General features: G+C 32.2%; 1 protein-coding gene across 1 annotated transcript; it reads left to right on the plus strand.

The window, feature by feature from the left end:
- Positions 1–975: 975 nt before the first annotated feature.
- LOC134724718 (uncharacterized) lies at positions 976–18,653 on the plus strand. Its single transcript, XM_063587905.1, has 12 exons — positions 976–1,188; positions 3,109–3,191; positions 4,715–4,786; positions 5,577–5,776; positions 7,330–7,386; positions 8,099–8,176; positions 9,532–9,642; positions 10,941–11,075; positions 12,201–12,338; positions 12,661–12,745; positions 15,117–15,214; positions 16,627–18,653. Exons 2-12 carry the CDS (start codon positions 3,140–3,142, stop codon positions 17,230–17,232), a joined length of 1,632 nt encoding a protein of 543 aa, XP_063443975.1. The 5' UTR covers positions 976–1,188; positions 3,109–3,139; the 3' UTR covers positions 17,233–18,653.
- The last annotated feature ends 6,315 nt before the right edge of the window (positions 18,654–24,968 follow it).

Raw genomic sequence — 24,968 nt, forward strand, 5'->3', positions numbered from 1 at the left:
AAACGGCAATATATAAGTTATATAATATTGATTTGATTAATAATAAAGAATAATACTTAAATCGGGTAAAAATAATTACTAAAAATATTTAACAGGATAACTGACGACACCAATTAATCACTAACATCTAACTTTGCAATAAAATGTATAAACAAAAGAAAACAACAACGAACACCACATGGTTTAAATAGTTTGACCTTGAACAAGCACATAATAGTATTTTTTTCAGATGGCATTTGACGGCTAAGTTATAATTCTAAATGTATGCTATTATTTGTATAACATTTTAAGTGGAAGCCTGAACAAGTCCGTCATATCTTAAAGACAGGTTTGTGTAATATCACCATGTTTGATTTTTTCAACTTGTAAAAGACAAATCAATATGAAAAAAACATGATACACTCATGATGACCATACGGTGCTGAGCTTTGGCCTAGGTATGTAAAGTTTGAATAAGTTTGGTCTTAAATGTCTAAATTTGTTATGCCATTGTTTTCCCTGATAAACGTTGAACTTGTTTTATTAGTAATAATTATAGTAAAGTCCCTTCAGATATATATATACATTTCTTAATACTTGTACTTGTATATTTATTACTTTAAACAAACTTTATCTAAACGTTTTTGAAACATTTTTACCATTTAATCAAACCATGCCACTTGATGTTATCAGTGTATTGATTTCTTTATCTTTACCGATATTTCATATATCCAGGTACGAGTACGGCTAATTTTTACCTATCCTTCTTTAAGACTACGGTTATAGGTATGTTTTTTCCATAGAGATTCAAATACGATAACATTTGCAAAATTCTTAATTTGACTTTCTGAATATTTTGTCTATTTTATAATAATTAACTTGACAAAACACGTTATTTCTTCAATTTATTAAAAGTTATCTTCCCGTAACGACGGAATCAATGGACAAAATACCTGGGACACGGAACTCTATCTTTTTGGAAGTAGTCGTTATGTTATGTGATAAAATAATACAAATATTTCTATTTAAATAGGATTTAAGAGAAAGGAAAATTTGTCAAATTGGATAAATGTGTTGGCAATAGTCCCGCGTTCCAATGTTGTCACGTTAACGGTAAACTATAGATTGACAGATTTCAGGATTGACTATGTTTTGAGTAAAATATGGATAACCTTAAATTGAAGAAGATTTTTTAGTCCATTGATTCAAGTAAGCTTAATTTAAGAAGTTATGTTTTAATATGTTTCATTATAGTATTTAGTTGTCTAATATAGATACATTTGTAAGTCTGTTTTATTTATAATTCAGACGTGAAATTTCTTGTCAGGCCGTCTTGAAGAATTTCCCACGTATATTGATTATAGGTTTATTCGAAAATTAATTTTATCATCGAGGAAAACTTTTAAGGTTTACATAATTTATACCTTCGCCTATTTCGTCATTGTGTTTTTTCGGTCTGTGCGTTCTTTCGTTCGTCAGTCCTTTCGCCTGTCTGCCCCGCTTCATGTAATATTAAGTTTTTGGTCAATGTAATTTTTGATGAAGTTAAAGTCCATTAATCTTGAAACTAAGTACTATTATGAATTGTTATTTGGATGGAGAGTTGTCACATTTGCACTCACACAACATCCTCCTATATCTATGTTCCCTTTAATATGATCTTTTAAATCTTAATGCCAAATAGGAAGTTTGGCCCTAATTTCACAATCCTCTAAACATTGAAAATGTTAGTGCGAGTGGGGCATCCATGTCCTATGGGCACATTCTTTTATATTTTTTCTGTTTCTAAGACTACAAGTCTTCCTTTGATGGTTTTAATCATTCTAAAATGAATTTAATTTTATAGCTTGTAAATATCCGCATTTAGGTCTATAAGACATGTTCCCCTTTTGTACACAGAGATTTACGAAGTGGTCATTTCTGTTCTTGAGTCATACTCGATTGTGTTTTTTGTTTGTTTGTTTGTTAAATGATTCATACATATATAACGTATTCTTAACTTATCAATTTTACCCACGTATCCTTAGTAATCTAATCCAAAGATGAGAAGGTATTTAACCATAATAACAAAATATTTTCGCTATAGATAACAGATGTCGGGGAAGTATCTAAATATTTAAAGTCTGTATGAAAATTTAGAGTTATAACTAAAAATGCCATTATTTTCGTATATTAACTATGACTCTTTCTTATGACTTTTTTTTTTTTTCTCTCTTTCATACTTACTCAGAACAGTTAATTCTCATTTCGACTATATGTACTTGGGACAGGACAATTAATTTCAATAATTACTTTCGCGTTTGGTCTATGTAATATAAACATACATGGTTGTCTCATTGGCAATCATACCACATCTTCTTTTTTATATGTACTACAAAAATAAGCATGTAATTGTGTTCAATTCATAGTTCAATACCCACAGCGGTCAATGACAGTATATATTGAAAGATTGTTTTGTCGCCAAGAACCTATGCATTCGACAACATTTTTTTTTATTGTGTCATTATGAGTTTTTATATGATTTTACATTACCAAATATTTGCTTGGTAAATAAGATAACAGGTATTAACATTCTATTATCGAATAACTTTTCCAAAGTGAAATTGTACAAACATTTATATCCAACTGATTAAAACTTTCGTATGTTAGAAACATGTTTAATTAGGTTCAAATTCGATCCCATATATACATTCCAAACGAAACTATAAATTACAAAGTGACAATGCACATATGAAGTGTTTCGTCATTGTTTATTTGATGTTTTAAAATATATATACGTTTTATTGATTTTTAATTTGTTTTTAAGGATCAGTGTTTCGGTCAGTTTTTATATCATTTGAGTGATATGCTATGTCTTTGCGTCGAACATTTTTAACTGGATTTCAACTTTTCCCTATTTTTTTCATTTATAAAATTGAGAATGGAAATGGGAAATATGACAAAGAGACATCAACCCGACCAAACAGTAGATAATAGCCGAAGGCCACCGGTGTGTCTGCATCGCAGCGAGAAAATCCCGCTCCCGGGGGTGGGCCTCAACTGGTCCTAACAATTGTGTACATGTTAATTGAAAATGGACATCATTATATCTATTGTATAACTTACTGATCTGTGATCCTTTATTTGCAGGTATTGCACATGGACACATGGTAACGCCAACATGACTTTACTACTCTGTATCGTATTATCTGGACTAGCTTCTATAGATGTTGGTGGGTAAACGTGAAAATGTTTCACCTTTTTATTTGTATTGGTACATCACAGGCACTTGTCTTTGTGGTACATGTATCGTATAAGTTTGAAGTGGCGGATTTTTAAGAAAAATGTTCGATATGAAGACCCTACATGTTAACAAAATAGGAATGGCATTTATTTTCTTTAAGGGACTCAAACGGAAACCTCTTGATCTGATAATTCATTCTAAAAATAAGTCCTTTATTGATTGGGTGTTTCATAGATCTTATAGAGTTAATCCTTATATATATAATACACTTACAGATCCAATGCTTTTCCGTTTTGTAAAGTTGGATGGGTTATACAACCAATGTGTCGATGCCACTGAAGATTATCGTCTTTATGACAAACTATGTTTTCTTTTCTGCAAAACTAGCGTATTTTCAGGGGACAAACAATGTTTGTACTTGTTTTTGTGTTGTCTCGTATGAATGTTGATTGCATCAATTTTGCTGTTATTAGGAAAATTTGAATTCAAGATCTATGTAGAATTATGACCAAACAAAACAGTAACCCAAAATATATGTGATGAAACATCATTATACACATCTGAGTGTAAAATTATAGTTCTCGTCATCAGTTTCTGTGTATTAAATAAAGACCCATTTATCTAATTTTGAGGACCCTTGCGGTTGTTTTCAGTTGTTTTTTTTAAAAATGATTTCTCATCCTAAATACACTTGAAACATTTGTCACTGGACTAAAAAGCAGATGTAACAATCAATCAAATGATATTTTTCTGTAGTCATGTGTGATTTTTTTAAAAGGGGTTGAAGTTAGCCTTTGACCTTGCGAGATTAAGTAATAATATACATCATAAAGAATTAGTTTGATAAATGACTATAGTATTTACATAAATCAATAGCAGTTCTGGAAATGGATGCCTGATATCTTTTAGACAACAAAAGGATGAATAAAATAGATCACACAATCGTTCCAATATCTTCAACAGCTTAAAGTGGGTTTTTTTTAAAACTAAATGGAAACGTCATGATAACTAAAAAATGTTTTTGCATGTTCATCAGATATTTAACCACATGCCTTATCACTGAAACTTATTTGTACTTTATACTAATATGTTTACTTTTAAATGATCGGTTCTCTTGATTGTTTAAACAAAGAACCATAGAAATCCATATTACAATTTTCCTGTTCTGGATCTTATGGTGGTCAGTTAAAGCCATTTCGCGTTTTCGCCTTTCATATTCTATAGGGCGAAAACGCGTCATCGTGAAGTCAAAAACGCAAAAACGCGAAGTCGAAAACGCGAATTCGAGAAAAGGCGAAGGCGAGGTCGAAAATTTTCGCGTTTTCGACTTCGCGACTTCGCGTTTTCGCCCTATATAATATGAAAGGCGAAAACGCGAAATGGCCTTCACCTGCCACCATAGAATCTTACTATTCGATCACTGGTGTGATATGGTATCAGTAATTATCAAAACAAATCAAAGGTACTGTTATGTTTTTCGTTTATTCGTCTATTGGATCTTATTTTTTTCAGTGAAGAGTTCAAGTTGTAGTGACTCAATTAGTAAACTTCCTTACCAAATAAGACTCAAAGAGACTGAAACGGGTATGTTTGAAAGTTTAGTCACAGCTATAAATATCCGAGCATATATAATGTAAGACTTTATAACAGATTAAAACAGTTCGTTTTTAGTAAATACACAATTAAATTACAAAATTTCAATGATGTAGTGAATTTGTGTCAATGAATTAAAACAGATGCGATGAAAACGTCATTTAGATAGCAACCCAAAGTTAAGCGATCCACGTTTGTTTTGCAATTAATTATGCAGGAAAAAAGACTTTAAGAAGATATACATATTGATTGTAAGAACCGATCATTTTAAAATGGTGTACGCAAAGAAATAAAATAGAAAGATGTTTATGAAATTAGCAGAAAGGTTAAGCAACCACTTTATTGGTTAGCAACAAACAAAAACACTATTCATTCATTGTATCGTTTAACTTGTGACACTTTATCATTTGTCTGGGTAGTATGTCCGTTCTTGTTATGCCCTACCTACGATAGTAGAGGGTCATTATGTTTCTGGTCTGTGGGTCCATTCGTTCGTCCGTTCGTTCGTATGTTCATCCATCTGTTCGACCCGCTTCAGGTTAAAGTTTTTGGTCAGGGTAGTTTTGGATGAAGTTGAAGTCCAATCAACTTGAAACTTATTACACATGTTCCCGATGATATGATCTTTCTAATTTTAAAGACAAATTTGAGTTTTTACCACAATTTCATGGACCATTGAACATAGAAAATGATAGTGCGAGTGGGGCATCCGTGTACTTGAAACACATTCTTGTTTTCTGTTTTATTTCAAAAATGTTTTATTGTACTTTTATTGATACAGGTCTTCAGTTTAATATTAGTTTAAACTCATCGGACAGTTGGAGTTTGGAAGTTAAACAAATAAATGGTAGAGCTCTTCAAAAACGCCAAAGAGATTATGTACGCACATTTTTCAACCTAACGGAGAATAATGAAACCAACGTTTTATCGTTTTATGTTGTAAAGGAACTGGACTTGGAGGGTTTTTATAAATATATTACAGTAAGTTTGCAGTCATAACTCTGTAACACAATCTTTGAATAATTCATTGCACCAACGCTATTCATTCACTTTTTCAAAAGGTTTATATCATCGGTACAAGGACACCATTCGTGAATATAAATCAACATGCAGAAATCTTATACGTTCATCTATTTCACATCAAATCTTTTATGATAATATTCTTTACAAAGCATAAAAATGTATACATTCACCTCAAAAGCTAACCCAAAGCTTAAAACAGACTGATTATGATGGGACATAGTTACGAACTGTTGTCAGGTGATTAGGTATGGCATCGTTTTTTCTATACATATTAGACCGTTGGTTTCTCCTGTTTGAATGGTTTTACACTTAGTCTAGTCATTTTTTAAGCCGTTTATATCTTGCTGTTCGGTGTGAGCCAAGGCTCCGTGTTGAAGACCATACTTTGACCTATAATGGTTAACTTTATTTCAAAAATTGTGACTTAGATGAAGAGCTGTCTCATTTGCACCACACTTTCTTATATCTAAATTATTAATATAATTTTATTTTGGCTTTAATATTGATTCACTTATAGCATCTTTGTATTGGTAATAAACACATTTATGCTAAAACCAGTTGTTGGCATGATACGGGTTATGTACTTTTCATATATTTTACGATGGTATGATACTTAACCTTTACCTGAGGGATTGTGCTTGATTTTCATCTGATGAAGACATACTTTTTTAATCAGTTTTATTCAGGTCTGGAGCCGGCATGTCAGTAACTGCTAGTAGTCATTTTGCTTAATTAGTTTCTTTAGTTATCTATTCTGACATCGGACTTTAAAACTGAGTTTTACTGTGCGTGTAGCTAAGTGTTTGTGTTCTACATTGCATTGTTAAAGGTATAAGGGCAGGGTTGAGATCACGCAAAATATGTATAACCCCGCCGCATTGTGTGCCTGTTCAAAGTCAGGAGCATCTAGACCTTTGTAAGTCTTGTACGATTTCTTTTTAATATTTGAGTTCATTAATATATTTCGGAGTTGAGTTTGGCGTTCATTATTACTGAACTAGACACTTTTTTGTTAAGAGTTTAGCTGAAGCACGCCTCCGGGTGTGAGAAAATCTCGCAGTGTTGGAGACCAATACGGCTGTTTTCTGCTCTCTAGATGGGTTGCTGTCTCTTTGACACATTCCCCATTTCCATTCTCAATTAATTATATTCGTCATGTTTGTAGTATATTAAAATGATGTGGTATGGTTGCTTATGAGACAACTATTCACTAGAGTTCAAAGTTAGTGGATGTAAGCAATTATAGGCACGACTTTCAAAAAAGAGAACACCCATACTGTATGGTCGGCTATAATAGGCCATAAAAAGAAAAATATGAAACATTCAAGTATGTCGGTATAAATTTTACAAGAAATAATTTTGCGTTTAGTCAAAGGAGAAATAATGGAAATGTAACAAATGTCAGTACCGGTTGTATACTTTTTTATTCTTTCTCTCTTTTCTATTTTCCAGTCAAAGGCAGTAATCATTGTATCGAAATATATTTTAATGTTGAATATATTTTTTTTCAGACACAAATAAGCTCTATACAACTAAATTTCAAGTGTGGAGTATTTGATGAGAGAGAGGTAAATGAAATGTTGCTGATTTTCGTAGAAAAACAACACAATAGGAAGAATAATCATTGAATACATTGAATTTAAATCACAAATAATAATAAAGATAGTCGGAAATATTATTTAACACTGCCATTTTACTTTATTATGCCAGATTTTGATTGGTTAATAACAATACGAGGTAGACAATTTTTTACTTACAATTGATTAAGGGGTTCCTTTTTTTATTGTAACCCTCTCACACAGTAGAAACTCGACAATTTGAAAATGATTTGCTGTAAAATTTAAAAACCAATGCTAAAATCTACCATTCGACCTTGGACCTTTTTCATAGTCATAAATATAAAAACTAACTTGTTACGTTTGCCTGACTTTAACATTTTTATGTACTAGTATATAGTAAGTCATATTAATTTAATTACTTTCACTTTATAATTTAAATGACAATAACGACAGAACAATTAAAGAACACATAGCTGAGAGGGAGATTAGCTACCTCTCGAAAAAAAAAACGACATCTATCCTCGAAATTGACTCAGCCAAAGTTTTCTTGGGATAACAATCTACCTCATAACCCTCTCAACTATGTGTTATTTAAATATAATGCCTTATGTTTTCTGATTTGACCTCCTAAAACCTTTTAAATTATCAAGGTCAGGTAAAAAATATTTTATAAAAATCATCTCTCATTAATAACTTTTAATTGTTTTTTTTTTCTCTTCAGATAGCAGTTTTAGTTGGTGCAGTTAATGAATTTGCACCTTATTTCAAGGACAGACCATACACTTATGCTATGACAGAGGTATGAACTTTATTTTGAGCAATACAAATATACGCATATATATTTTGTCAATTGAACACAGTACAACAGCGAAAGAACTTAAACTTGAATTACAACACACACAATATAAAAAAAGAAGATGTGATATGATTGCTAATGAGACAACTGTCCACAAGAGACCAAAATGACACAGACATTAACAACTATAGGTTACCGTATGGCCTTCAACAATGAACAAAGCCCATACCACATAGTCAGCTATAAAAGGCCCCGATATGACAGTGTAAAACAATTCAAACAAGAAAACTAAGGGCCTAATTATATAAAAAAAAATTAAAGAAAAACAAATATGTAACACATAAACAAACGATAACCACTGAATTACAGGCTGCTGACTTGGGAAAGGTACATCGATAAATAATGTTGCGGGGTTAAACATGTAAGCAGGATCCCAACCCTCCCCTTACCTGGAACAGTGGTATAACAGTAAAACACAAGAACGAACTATAAAAATCAGTTGAAAGTGGCTTAACTCATCAGATGGACAAAAATACAAGTGGACGTGGCCGGGTACTTGTAAATCCCGAAAACAAAAAGACACTAGGAACAAAAACTTGTTACACATCAACAACGCTGCTGTGTTCAATGACCTCGACCATTCATGATACAAAATTTAGGGTTTTATCATGTTGTGTATCTAGTGGAGACTTTTCACTGTGATATTATGGCTATATGGTAAGTTCACAACGCTCTTTCTAACCAGTGGCAATGACACTATGCACAACATACGAACAAACTGTAAAACAGTTTGTCCATGTACCTGCAGAAAAAAACATGAAAATGACAACTGGACGGATAGTGGAAAATTCAAATAACTATACCATAAGCTCTGTTCCCATTGGAAAATTATCTGCTATTTCTCGTACATTCTTTCAAAATGTATAGCCAGTTAAATGACGAAGAACATGTCAGAAGTAAGATGGATAATAATACACATAAAGATTGTATATGAGTAAAGATTGTACATGAGTAAATTTATATGATGCCGATATATCAACGTGGATTCGTTTGCTCACAATGTAAAAGGGATGACAAAATAGAACATAAATAAAATTGAGAATGGAAATGGGGAATGAGTCAAAGAGACAATAACCCGACATTGAGCAGATAACAGCCGAATGCCATGTACCAATTGGTCTGCAATACAGCGAGAAACTCCCACACCCGGAGGCGTGCTTCAGCTGCCAATCCATAGTTGTAGAAGAACCTGTCAGTTGGGAGAGAATGGCTATTCAAAATAGCAAAGTTTTAAAATAATTTTATTTCAAATACATGATCGCATGATAGTCGATTATAATGTCTGAACTTCTTTTTAGGATAAAACAAATGGGACAACCATATTTACTGTTCCGAACCATGTCGTCGATAAGGATGTTCTTAGAAATGGCGGCTTTAATTATTATATAGAACAGTATAAAGTACAGCCGGTAGGTCTTTATCTCTTTTTATTTTTTTCTAGAATTAAAGTCATATGAAACGAGTGACCGCTAAAAAAATATTGTTAACTCAATTCTTGAACTAATGCATACAAACAGCATACACTCAGTCTTCTGTGCACGATTTTATCATTTATTTTGCATAAATTTCGTATAATCGTCATTTTTTTTCAATCGGTCAGTATTGTTGTAAAAATATGGCAGGTAATTAAAGTTCGTGTTTTGAAGCCGAAGTTTAACGATTGTCACCTGTTTGTCAACAATCAACAAAAAAGCATGGCTATTGAGTACGTGTTTAACATGTACAATCAGATGATAGTTTACTTTAAGGACATCCATGCGTATTGCGAGCACGAGATTTTTACGAGATGGGTCACACTGAGGTCACTTTGCATTCAGAAATTGCTTCCTGGAAAAAGTATATGTACATAAGTTTTAAAATGAAAACTATCTATTGAGTTATCAAAAAACATATGCATTATTTTTTTTAATTTGAGTTTTTTTATGACTTTAATAATAGATTTTGTGCAATGTTGCTATTTTATTTTTTTTATTTTTTTTTGGGGGGGGGGAGGTCAAACGGACATTTTAGTTTTACAAGTTGTGCACGTTCTGTTCCGTTGTGTTTGATTTAACATTTATACTAACAATTTTAGGATTCGACTTCGCTTCATATTTGTTTCTGGCAAAAAAAAATTGTGTTGCTTTCTGACCATTTTGTGTCAAAGCTTACCTGATGAAGATTATAATAAAAGACATGTATGATATTGTCAAAATGAGGACGAACATATCAAGAAGGTATTAGAGGTGGGGATTGTGAATAAAAATAGTCATGAAGTGTCATAAAAGTTGAATTTAATAACCAAACGCTTGTCTAAACCCCTACTACAAAAAAAGAGAGATTACATGCTATATAAATGTTTATGTGCTTTTAAAATTTTACATCAGACAAGTCGACAGTTCTTTTCGATAAGCATGATGTTCATAAAAGAGGGACGAAAGATACCAAAGGGACGGTCAAACTCATAAATCTAAAACAAACTGACAACGCCATGGCTTAAAATGAAAAAGACAAACAGACAAACAATAGTACACATGACACAACATATAAAATCAAAGAATAAACAACTCGAACCCCACTAAAAACTAGGGGTGACCTCAGGTGCTCCGGAAGGGTAAACAGATCCTGCTACACATGTGACACCCGTCGTGTTGCTTATGTGATATCAAATCATAAGTTTTTGAAAGCATTTCTGTATATGTGAATTATTAAAAATTGTATTATTCAGAGTGTTGATGGCAGGGACTATTTTCAAATAAAATTTTCATCAAGCGGACTTGTCACCTTGAAGAACTCCATTGATTTTGACGATTTGTATAGAAGAGGAAAACCAACCTATTTTATGCTGAATTTAACAGCAGAGGTAAACTATTAAAAACCTGAAATCAAGACAACATTTTCAACTAGTATTTGATACTAAATAATGTTTAAATTCTTCAACATACTAATAAACTCACATCAACAAAGAAAAGCGTCATAAGTATGCAGTACTTGAACACTTTAAAATATTAGCACTGTAAACAACAAAAACTGACAAGAGATAAAATTAAGAATTTACATGGGGAATGTGTGAAAGAGACAACAACCCGATCTTGAGCAGACAAGAGCCGAAGGCCATCGTTGCATCTTCAGTGCAGCGAGAACATCCCGCACGGGTTAAACATGTTTTTTTTAGATCTTACCCCCACCCTATACATCTAGCCAAAGTAGAAGAAAAACACACATCAATACGCACAGAAAAACTTAGTTTAAAAGAAGTCCGAGTCCTATGTCAGAAAAGGTAATAAAAGAAACTAGACAAAATGACAATGATACATACATTACCAAAGGACAACTAGCAGTTACTGACATGCTAGCCATAGACCTCAATTAAACTGATTGAAAGATTATGTCTTCATCATATGAATATCAAGCACACAAGAGAATACACCATTGTTCATGTCTGTCAAATTTGTTTTGCGTAACGGTTGTTTTGTTATGAATTAGGCCGTTGTTTTTATCAATCAAATTGTTTCATATTTCAAAGTCATGTCAGGATTTTTAATAGCCGACCACACGGTATAACTTTTCTTATTGTTGAAGGATGTACGGTTGCATATAATTGCTAACACACTCTCCATTTGAACTTTGGTGAATGGTTGTCTCATTGGCAATTATACCACATCTCCTTATTTTGTATCAATTCTAAAGGACTTTATGAAATAGAGAGAAAACAACTTCTTCACTTTTTTATGACCGTGTAAATACGCTTTTTGAATGCTGCCTTTTAAAGTTGGCGCTTTAATATGTATAGTTACAAGAAAAAAACATACAAGACATATACTAGATAAAAAGTCAGCAATACATTAAGCTGAATGTATAATAGATGTATGCTATCCGGATACGCTATTTGTTTTGGATGAGCTTATGTTTAACACCTGTATTTATAAAATGACTTAAATAGTAGAATGAATTAGCAACATAGCTGGATATATTTCTTTTGAAATAGGATACCACGAATTTAAAGTCTTGGACGACTTTAAATATAAGCATTATAGATGTGGACGACCAGAAACCAATGTTCAGTATGTGTGTGCCACCATGCCAGAAGGCTCAATACAGAACAAACACACAGGTTGGATACAGAGTGAGTTTGTACCGTATTACCCTAGCCGTGTACTTTCCTCTTGAGCAGTATAAGTATTATGCTTATTTTCTTTTATAGTAGACCCAAAATAAAGAGTAATGGTAATTTGAATATTCCAGTACTTCAATGATATGCATGTATGTCTGGTAACTTTAGAATAGGGAATCTTATTTGTGATGAAAAGTGTAAAATGAATAGAAAGCGTTTCGTTTGAAATATGTTGAATTGATCAAAAGGTGGCAAGGCAAAAAAGTCTGGAAACACACCGCTTCTTCTTCTTTCAACGTTGCTTTTACAATATCATGGAATATTTTCATTTTAGGGAGTTCTAGGAATCAAACCAATGGAAGTGTTTGCAAAGGATCCAGATACATTCAACAATTCGATCGTCTACACGTTGGAGCCAGGTATAACTAGTGTAATATTTTCCATCTTAATCTTCTCTGTGATCAAATTTTATAAAATCAATCTTAGGATGATTTATTAAATAAAATCGTATGATTCATTTGAATTAAGCATGACAGCATCATATAAATAAATTGTAGTTGTAGCTGTATTTGGCAAAACTTTAATGGAATTTCGGTCCTCAATGCTCTTCAACACCGTACTTTATTTGGCCTTTTTTTTTCTTTTTCTTTTTTTTTTGGATTCGAGCCTCACTGATGAGTCTTTTGTAGACGAAACGCGCGTCTGGAGTAAATTCAAATTTAAATCCTGGAGTTTATGATGAGTTTATTTGAATTTGATAGAACACAATTTATACAATTTTCATCTTATTTCTCTTACATTAATTCAATTTTGGTTTATGTATGTGGACAGGCAAGATAAGAAACAACTAAAAACTTCCTAATTACGCTATTTTACAAATCACAGAGTTATCTTTTCCTGAGTTTGTGTTTAGTCTATTGAAACACAATGTCGAAGGTAGAGGTTTTAAAAATATAGTTCTGACGTTTATCTGGAAAAGTTAAATTGATAAACTCTACAACTTCAAAAGATTTTGTCAAATTTGAAGTGATATTTTTTTCAAGAATGAATAGTTATATATTAATAAGAGATTAGAAAAAGTCCAATTGGAATTAATGATCAAGTTTCTAAAAGAATCTTTGGATTGAAAATAAACTCATCATACATACCAGGATTGAAATTTTATATATACGCCAGACGCGCGTTTTGTCTTCAAAAGACTCATGTGTCATTTTAATGTTATATTTAACATTGCCATAAAAGCGAGAGGTTTGGCATGCCACAAAACCAGGTTCAAACCACCATTTTTTTCTTACAATACCAATACCAATACCAAATTATTTATTATAGTGACATGTGTTTTATGACAATATACAATATTTCAATAAGCAGTTGTAATTACATGTATCAACACCCGGCCCTTTGGACCTATAAGTCACTTTAAACATTTATACATAAAAAAATAGTAATCATTTAACAGCGGACAAAGTTAGAATTTATGTTTGATTGTTCCTATACAAAAAGTTTTTTCTTTTATTAAATGCATTGTTCAAAAATTTAGCAGTTTTTCTAGGATAATTGCAGATAAGAAGTTTAAATTGTTCATCATTAGAAAGGTTTTCAAAAGAGTGTTCTATATCCAATATAAGTTGATTTCTTAAATCTCGGTAAAAGACACAGTCCATCAGGAAGTGGCGTTCATTTTCAACATCACATGAGTCACACATTTTGCAAATGCGATCAACTTCTGCTTCTCCGACAAACCGTCCGGTTTCGATCCTCAAGGGAAGTATGCCGCATCTAAATTGTGCCAGTATAGAACGTTCAGAACGAGAGAGGTTCAGTCCAACATATGTTTCACATTTATATTCTGATTTGAATGTTTTATATGTCCGCAATTTCGGAAAGTTTGTAATAGAGTTTTCCCATTCAGTGGAACACAACATGAAAAGTCTGTCTTTTACAAGAGAAATATCGCAAGTTTGTTTTTGGTGGAAATAATCTTCCAAGTCAATGTGTGACAAAATAAGTTTAATATCTGATGACCAATTGTTCAAACACCGTTCAAGGTCCCAGTTGAAAACCTGTTTACATACGCGTGAATCGTCCATTTGAATAAGCTTGTTCCATAGTCTAATCATATTGTACCAGTGTCTTTCTTTACAAGGCAGCCACCCAACATCACCATTTGTAGCAACTTTCGGAGCGAATTTATGAACACCTAAGAAATAACGAATGGCTTTGGACTTACAATGTCCTGTACCAAGTCAGGAAAATGGCCATTGTTATATTATAGTTCGTTTTGTGTGTGTAACATTTCAATGTTGTGTTCCTGTTGTGTCGTTGTTCTCCTCTAATAGTTGATGCGTTTCTCTCAGTTTTAGTTTGTAACCCGTATTTGTTTCGTTTTTTTTCTCAATCGATTTATGAGTTTCGAACAGCGGTATACTACTGTTGCCTTTATTTATCCATCAGTGACGCTCGAATCAAAAAATGTTTAAAAGGCCAAATTGAAGTTAAATCTAAACTTTTTCATACTTGCAATATAGTTTCAAAACTTTCTTCAATAGCAATGCAATATGACATTGAAAAGGATTTTAATTTTATGTATGTGTCAAAATTTTGATTTTTTTTAAATCACATAATTGTTCTAGCTGCGATCATCACGCCAATGAAATTCGGGCAAAATTCGTGAAACTTCCTATCCAATCATCCTGTCAAATATTTTCTCTATGATTTAAATGCTTCTTATTCTATTTCACATATACATGTAGTTTTAAAATATTAAATGCAGTATATTTACTTTTCAAGTGCCATATCAATATGCGAGTGCATTCTCAATAGACAGCAGGACAGGGGAAATAACTCAGAATTTGAATGTTTTAGATGCTGGTGTACTTATTATAAAGGTATTTATAGTCGATTATTTTACTTTTGATATGAATATTGTCTAAAGTGTGAGTGTGATATATGATGTTCAATTGTTGAGGTCAAACTTCGGCTCTTTGAATTATAACTTAGAATCGAAAAATAATGCATATTTTCTCTTTTATATCGAAACGTCTTTCAAAGTAAGTTCCAATATGTATAGAAAGCGCATAAAATCGGCGAAAAACTTTCTAAAAAAAACCCATTAAATTCCAAATCAATAGATTTTTCTTTAAAAAATAATTGATATTGGTGTGAAAAATTCTGTTTAAATTCTATGAAATAATAATATGAACATCGCCCTCTTTTGATGGTTTACATAATTCAAAGTGGAGTTTTACGTTAAAAATACCACAAAACTTTGAACTAATCTCAACGCCACTCGTTGAAGTTTATAGAACGTGTATTTTTTAAATTGTTTGTTTTTACTTTTTCACTTCCATCAAGGTAACAACATGAACAAATAGGTTAATGCATAAAAAAATAAGTCGGTCAATACTGCAAAATAGAAATGTATGTATTAACAACAACATATAGTTTTTTTTTAAATCGATTTGAGTTTAGAATTTTGATTATTTTAAGAAAACGTATGCATGTTTTTCACCGATTTATGTGCTATTTTGAATGAGTTAAATCAGTAACATTTTAAAAAATGAAAGAGATAGTTTTTTGCGATTTTCAGTTATGCATTATCTGCCTATGTTTGTATGCAAAAGGTTAACAATGTATGTCACATAGCTTTTTTACTGTTTCTTCACATTAAGTGTCAAAATTGTAATATTTTTCTCAAATCAAAATTTGTGATATAAAATTGTGATAATTCTCAAATAAAAAATGATATAAAATTGTGATATTTTTCTTAAATCAAAAATGATATAAAATTGTAATTTTATTCTCAAATCAAAAATGATATAAACCTGTATGCATTCCATGGGTTATTGACTTTAATGACACATGTTACATCATTTTACCTTTAACTCATACTATTATTGTTTTTCAATATGTCAAAGTAATTGTTATCTGAAATTATTAGCATATTATTTAATAGTAATATTGATTCATTCTGGTCGGTTCTTTCAAATTAACATTTTTGTCTAAATGATAACTTCTTTTAAAAGTACAGAAAAAAACAAAAGATATAAAGGGTTATATAGAATCTTGAGTGGAAGAAGGAGAGAAAACACAATTGTCAAAAGAAAGAAAAAAAAAACACCTTAAAAGTCGACAAAACACGACATAAACAAGATCTGGGACACATACATATTTGTTATTAAGCATGTCACCAGCGACCCGCATTTCATTTTCTACTGAAGTTAAGTTTTTATTTCTTCCAATTCTTCATTTTTCCTAATGGGACTTTATAAACTGGACATATGTGGCTTTCTGTTTTTAGGCAACAGAAGATTCAGTCAAACAACTTTTCGATGATGCTACACTTTTGGTCACCCTTGGCAACGGTACATCGGCAACACCTCCTCCAGTAGGTAAATCAGTGGATGATGACTCAGGTAATTTGAAGATGGTTATCATTATCCTTGCAGTTGTTTCCCTGCTGATTATCATTGTGATAATTATAGTGTTTGTAGTATATCACAAGAAGGTTGCCAAAGCGGTTCGGCCAGCAGATGATGGCAAAGAAGGCTCAGCGGATATTTCGCACTCTCAAAACTGGCAAGCAATGAACTCGGGCAGTAAAACAGAACTTTTAGCAAGTGATATGCTTAATCCGGCTCTTATGGCAACACCGGATGGAAGAGGAAACACATTGTTACCGTTGACGAAAGACTCTGCGACAGGAACCGGAAAGAAGCGTTCGCGTCGTCGTAATAGGAATAAGGAACCGGAAATATTCGATGGGACGAGAGAATACGAAGGAAAATTAGACATGGAGTTTTTTACAGATGCAAATACGAAATCAAAGATAAAACAATCAACGAGAAGTAGAGATACCAAAACCGATCCTAAATACTGGATTACAATTCCAAACGATGATGAGTGACATATAAGAATATTTCAGGTAGTTTGTAGTACATAAACTTGAATGGTTAAAATATGCTCATCTTTCTATATTGAAAGAAGTTGAAACAGATGAGTACGAGAAATAGTCTACGAGTCTGTAAATGTGATTAGACTTACTGTCTGTGATATATTTTATTATAAATATTTGTGTTTTGTTTAGAATAATGTGAAGTTAAAAGAGGAGATGAAAATTTCTAGTTGAACTTACTTGCAACTTGCCATGCACGCCTCGTGTGAAGAAGTCTTTATAAAATAACGATGTTCTTATCTTTTTAACAATATATAGAATGAGGGTTTTCTAATTTAAACCGAAGGAGTAGTTTAAATATCGGCGCTTAATTTATAATGGCGCCTTCCAAAGTACATGTAAGAACTTGTTGCGCTTATTATAATTCAATTCAAAAGTGCCACCAACACCTTTTTGACAACGCTGTTATTTATATTTAATTTCTACAGTTATTAGCCTCAAGAGACCAGTATAATCTGCTTGTTAACAAATGTATTTTATGTTTCCGGATAAAAAGAGCGTTTTGCTTCCTTTCAAAGAAGGATGTTAAAAGGAAAGCAATTGCGACAGTACAGCCTACAAAGAGTTTATCCTAAAAAAAAGTTCATTGAATCCAGAACAAGGTCTAAATTTCTCTATAAAGTCTATACAGGACATTTTTTTGATTTCACAGAATTTGAAACCGATACTTTAATTTATTTTCATCGTGATGTTGTTTACAAACATATTGCGATGGTTTTTAATTTGCTTCTTAGAATATATTTTTAAATCATGTGCATACGGAATTTTTTGGTGCATTTTATTTCTATTAGAAAGAAAAAACACATTAACACTGTGTCTTTCGTCAAGGCGTCTTGCTCATTTGTATAATTACTTATGTATACTGAATAAGTTCGAGAGTTGGTGGGTTAACAGTTTGAACATGTTAACTCCGGTATATTCTGTTTTTGCTTTTGCACAACCCAGGAGGCAGTAGTCGAATTGGTTTTTTTCAAATGATATTCTGTTTATTTGTTTATGCATGTCAAAAGCTTAAATTGAAGTGTGAGTTAAATATTTTTGGTATTTGAACAGTCTGTTTATCTATGGGATGTTTTATTTTACAACGTAATTCGAATTTGTGCTAATTATTGAAAGTTCTGATAACTTCTTCTTTTTTTCAATGTTTTCTATAAATGATCTTTCGTCTGATATTTGTCTTATTGTCAATCATATCACATCTTAAACTGATATTATAAATAACGGCAACAGTAGTATACCGCTGTACAATATTCTTGAATCGATTAGGAATAAACAAATCTGGGTCACAAATCAAAACCGAGGGAATCACATCAACAACAAAAAACAAACACGGAATAACAGAAACACTGGACTGCTACAAAAACAAACACTAATACATAGAAATAGACTATTTGATATCAACAAATATTAATGTTCTAATAATTCCTTTTGAAGGCAGACTAGTAATCGGTTTTGAATTGTCAATTGTCACAAATATAAAATTATATGGATACCTGTTCTAAAACAGATATTTCTAAAACGTAAAAGAGTAAGGATCAAATTATGCGAGAAAAAATCTCGTTTACATATTATGTTCAAATATTTGTTAGTTGTTAATCGAAAAACAATTTTGATTTATACATATTTTTGTTAGTGGCGCAGTTATATTATAATTATGAAACTTATCTGGACAAATATTATCGATATATGAAACGTGTGATATCTGTATTGAAAGACCTATATTTAAGTTAATCTTATGTTTTTTTCGTCTTACAATTCAGGTTATGAAACTACCAATACAAAACGCAAAATAACTCGCACACAAACAACCACAATTACAAAAAAAACAAACAATGACAAAAAAATCCCCCAAAATACTATCATACCTGCATTGTGTCTGCATAAAACTCAGTAGAGCTAATGTTATGTTATGCTTTATATTAATTAAAAGATGTGGTATGATTGTCATTATCAATGGTAAAGTGTAATGCAAGCAAAAATTACAAAATTATATACTGATTCCCGATATCTCTAAGCTGTTTATCGTTAAGGAAAGGTGTTCCCTTTAAAATGCACGTATGTTTTCATTATTAATGTAGCCATAGGAAAGGTGTTCCCTCTAAAATGCACGTATGTTTTCATTATTAATGTAGCCATAGAAAAGGTGTTCCCTCAAAAATGCACGTATGTTTTCATTATTAATGTAGCCATAGGGTGTTCCCTCGAAAATGCACGTATGTTTTCATTACTAATGTAGCCATAGGAATGGTGTTCCCTCCAAAATGCACGTATGTTTTCATTATTAATGTAGCCATAGGAAAGGTGTTCCCTAAAAAATGCACGTATGTTTTCATTATTAATGTAGCCATAGGGTGTTCCCTCTAAAATGCACGTATGTTTTCATTACTAATGTAGCCATAGGAAAGGTGTTCCCTCCAAAATGCACGTATGTTTTCATTATTAATGTAGCCATAGGGTCATATGTAATGTTTTAATGTTTCCCTATAGAGACGAGTTACGAAGCATTACCCTTTACGCTAGTTGTCGGATTTTTTTTATTTCAATCTATTGATGACCTGTTTGAGGTTTTTTATGGAGTATCCCAATACATGGCGGACACAAATATAGGGATATTTATGAAGGCTGATATCTCCACTTTAACAGCTTATTTTCAGATTGGTTTTGTATCAAGAAAAATCTTTATAAGCGTTACCATTGAATGTGTTTTACATAAATTATAGAAAAACAACCAGAAGAACGAAAATCGAGATTCAAAAATCACGATGATCATCGTACCTTCGTCTATAGATGATCGTTACTTTGACTTGTTTTAATAAAAAGATGATCGTATTTAACTAACTCAAAATTTACGAATTTTTTTTTTCACTAAAAGATCAAAGAATAAATGAAAACCGCTATACTAAATAGAAATGACATAAGGGGGATTATAAGACTTATATGCAAATGTCCTGAATATTATTTTCTTATGAGTTATTTAGTTAAGATTCAAAATGGAGTTATGTTGATATGAAGTTGATATAAATATCATTCTCATGATACAGTTTAAGAATGCAGGCCAAAATCTTCACTGAATAAAGTAGAGGAGGGCATGAAATTACAATATTTTGATGACTTTCTATCAGTTTTAAATTGTTGTCTGGTCTTGTTTTTTTCTTAATCAAACGATGACTATTAAACATTGGTAGACTACACAGGCCGACTTCGAGGGAGGGTCATGGTGCTCGCATCACCTTTTTTAGGGGGAAATTTGGTTGATTGTATATGAGGTCTATGAAGCATGACTGTAACGGGCCGACTCTTAGGTTGCCAGTCCCAAATCTCTTCATGAAAATCTCTAGATACGCCACTGGGCTACTGTTGCCTATATTTTCCATGGGTTGGCTATATATGTACAGACGGAAAAGTTGAAATAGATGGTATACCCGTTCATATTAGATTTTCCAAGCTACAAATGTTTACATTTATACGGTATATGACATGTATTATTGAAGTTAGTAGATGAAGTTGTGTTAAGCCAATCATATAAATAAGGGATCTACCATTTGAATTTTATAAGGAGGTGGAATTTGGAAAAAGGCAGAACAGAATCTCGCGAAGTCATAACCATTTGTGCACTTACCAATAGGATCGTTCCTAATAAATAAGCTGATAGCGTACATTTTTTCACATACTAGACAGCTTTATGTGTCCTTATTCATCAGACAATGTTTCGTTGGAACAGACAGTTACGATCATCTTAAGTAAAAGTTAAGATCATCGTTGATAAAAATAAAAAAAAGTTACGATCATCATTGTGATTTTTTCATCTTGATTTTCATTCTTCTTACTTTTCCATCCTGTCCGAAAAACATATGTCAATGGCAATGCTTAAAAAGATGTTTCTTGACAAAATATAAATCTGAAAATAAGCTGTCAAAGAGGAGAAATCAGCCTTTTAAACTTTCCCTATATTTGTGTCCGCCAAATTGGGATGATCTTAACTGCAGTGATCGGTGATTGTATGTATAAATAAAAGTATTTCATGTTTTCTTTAAAATTGCTCATCTATTTTTAATTTTCCTGTTGTATTTATATGCTGTTACCTTTTTCGAAGCAGTTATCAATTTTTGCCTGTTGTTAGAAACTTGCATCGTTTGACTTGAAATTTACTTTTCACAAATGTTTGTATATATATAAATGGAAGATGTGGTAGATTTGCCAATGAGATCACTCTTCACAAGATACCAAATGACAAAAAAATTAACAACTACAGTTAACCGTATGGCCTTTAACAATATGCAAAGACTTTGTCACATAGTCAGCTATAGAAGGTACAAAAAAATAACGAAACACAAATCTGTAACATAGCAACAAACGACTACCAATTCATACATACAGTCTAGCATGGCCGTCAAACTTCATTCGTTTGACACGTACGTTATCTTCATTTAAACAAGAGGCTCTCAAGAGCCTGAATCGCCACCTTAATTTTTTTTGTTAAATCTCTCATCAATGATTATTTTGGCTTTTCAATTTATTTAAATGTTATTTGAATCGTCCTATTTTCTTCAAAAGCAAAACAAAATCATTTTCTCCTATGTTCTATTTTAGCCATAGGAGCTATGTTTCTTGACATACAAGGAAATAAAATATAAAATTTATACTAGATACTCTGAAACTCATTTAGCCTAAGTTTGGCTGAAATTGATACAGCAGTTTCAAAGGAGAAGATTTTTGAAAGTAAGTCAACATGATGAACAAATAGTGAAAGAAGTCTTTAAAGGGCAATAACTCCTTTATTGACAGTTTTGGTCAAAATGACTTATTTGTAGATCTTACTTTGCTTAACATTTTTGCTATAAACAGTTTATCTGAATCTATAATAATATTCAAGATAATAACCAAAAACTGCAAAATTTCTTTAAAATCATCAATTCAGGGGAATTATGCCTGAAAAAACAGTTACCCAATTCGGCTGAAAATTTCAGGACAGGTAGACCTTGACCTAATAAATACTTTAACCTCTTGTCTTATTTGCTCTAAATGCTGGAGTTTTTGAGATATAAGCCAAAAACTGCATTTTACCCTGTGTTCTATTTTTAGCCATGACAGCCATGTTTTTTGACGAAATAGAAAATAAAACACAAACTTTATTTTATACACCCTTCTGATCATTCAGTTGAAGTTTGGTTGAGTAGTTTTAGAGGAGAAGATTTTTTAAAGTTAGCAAATATGATGAACAAATTGTGAAAAATTGTCATTAAAGGACAATAACCCCTTAAGGGGTCAATTGAAAATTTTGGTCATGTAACTTATTTGTAGATCTTACTTTGCTGATCGTTTTTGCTGTTTACAGTTTATCTTTATCTATAATAATATTCAAGAAAATGACCAAAAACTGCAAAATTTCCTTGAAATTACCAATTAAGTAGCAGCAACCCAACAATGGGTTGTTTGATTCATTTGAAAATTTCAGGGCTGATAGAAATTGACCTAATGAACATGTTTACCCCATGTCAGATTTTCTTTAAATGCTCTCGTTTTTGAGATATAAGCCAAAAACTGCATTTGACCCCTATGTTCTATTTTTAGCAATGGCGACCATGTTTGTTGATAGATCAAAACTTCGGATACAATTTATAAACTAGATACCCTAAGAAACATTCAGTTAAAGTTTGGAAATATTTGGACTAGTAGTTTCAGAGGAGAAGATTCTTGAAATAGTTTACGACGACAGACGACGACAGACGACAGACGACGGACGACGACGGACGCCAAGTGATGCCAAAAGCTTACTTGGTCCTTTGGGCCAGGTGAGCTAAAAAAATGCAAATATGCTCAATCTGTGTTTAAAATGTGGTTTTATTGTGTTCACTTTACTTGTAGAATTTGTACGCCTAATTGCTCGATCAAAAATCTTCATATGCCTAATTGAAGTTCGAGGTTGAAGAACATTGGAGACACACAATAACGAAAGATTTTGTAAATTTCAATGAAGGTTAGCAATTCATTGTGTAGAAATTTCTTGGTATTTCAAACAGTACAAGGTTTGGTAAATAGTTATTTCTCTAATTTTTACGCTATTTTCACATTTCTTAATCGGTGTGAGAAAAATATTTCTCATCGCTAGTGAAAAAGCTGTCCTCGGCAAATGATTGGTCGACATTCAACTGTGACGTTTTATTAATAATTGAATTACCAATAATTTCTAATACCTATACCAAACCTATAGCAACTAAAATGTTCAACTACAAACGCATCTTACAGGATTTTGATATTGACGACTTCAAGTCTAAACCTCCTGATTGCACTTGTGCTAGTTCCCAATTCACATATAATCCTGCTGGCGACGTTATTACCGGTGACCTTAACATTGTTAAAAACACTTCTCTACGAAATGTGTTATCGAAAGGTCGTGAGCCTTAATCCATCAAGTGGAAATACAACTTTAAAATTTTGATGGATTCAGTCGAGGATTATGCCAGGCAATGGGCTAAGCGCGAGAAGGAAGACGTAGACACTCTATCCGAATGGATTAAGGCAGTGAGGTCGTTAATACAAATCAGAATTAAGAAACTGAATGGGTCCATCAATGCCCATGCTACGTCAATCTTCAAAGACCCAAATGATGCTAAACACCTATCCGACCTCCATGATAAATATGTTGTTGTCCCCGCAGACAAAGCCTCAAATAACATCGTTTTTGTCTGTAAAAGTTATTACATTAATTGCTTGCTAAACGAATTAGGTATAGACAATTCACTTGAAAATTCAACATATACCCTAATGACACTTACCAAAGAGGAAATCCTTGATAATCATAGGTCTGTTCTTTGTTCCTTTGGTATTTCAACCAAAGATGAATACCTAAAGTACAACAGTGTCCTTACAAACAACGGTATATTGCTGGGTCTTCCAAATTTCCCCTTTCTAAATTATTAACATCTATTTTATCAGCAATCAAAGACGGGCTTCAAAGTTATTGTGAAACTGCCTATTCTAGAGGTGGCGTGAATCAGATGTGGATACTTAAAAATTCCAAAGATCTTTAAGAATACATACAATCTAACTCTCTTTCATCTTGTAACAGTATTAAAACATTTGACTTTTCTATTCTTTACACAAGTATTCCACATTCCAAACTAAAAGACAAATTAAAAGAGTTGGTATTACTTTGCTTCATAAAAAAGAATGGCCAACGTAGATACGAGTATCTTGTCTTAGGGAGGGATAAATCCTACTTTGTAAAGAATCACTCTGATTCAAACAAAAAAATCTCTAAAACCGATATTATCAAAATGCTTGATTTCTTGATTTCTTGATTGACAACATATTTGTTACGTTCGGAGGACGTGTTTTTCAACAGACTTTCGGCATCCCAATGGGAACAAACTGTACCACTCTACTTGCTGATTTGTTTCTTCATTATTATGAGGCTGAATTCATGCAGGAACATCTTAGGAAGAAAGATAAGAAGTTAGCAATATCCTTTAACTCTACTTTCCGCTATATAGATGACGTTCTTTCACTAAACAATTCAAAATTTGGTGACTATGTGGAACGCATCTATCCCATCGGCTTCATATCTTGACTTACATCTAGAAATTGACAATGAGGGTCGGTTGAAGACAAAACTTTACGACAAAAGAGATGATTTCAGCTTTCCAATTGTGAACTTTCCATTTCTTAGTAGCAACATTCCAGCAGCA

The sequence above is a fragment of the Mytilus trossulus genome, chromosome 7 (genome assembly GCF_036588685.1).
Source record: "Mytilus trossulus isolate FHL-02 chromosome 7, PNRI_Mtr1.1.1.hap1, whole genome shotgun sequence".
NCBI lineage: Eukaryota > Metazoa > Mollusca > Bivalvia > Mytilida > Mytilidae > Mytilus > Mytilus trossulus.

Bases quoted from the DNA above. Each gene is read 5' to 3' on its own strand.
- LOC134724718 (XM_063587905.1), top strand. From the start codon at position 3,140: ATGACTTTACTACTCTGTATCGTATTATCTGGACTAGCTTCTATAGAT. The intron at 9,643-10,940 runs GTAGGTCTTTAT...TGTATTATTCAG, and splicing joins AACAGTATAAAGTACAGCCG to AGTGTTGATGGCAGGGACTA. The intron at 11,076-12,200 runs GTAAACTATTAA...CTTTTGAAATAG, and splicing joins TGCTGAATTTAACAGCAGAG to GATACCACGAATTTAAAGTC.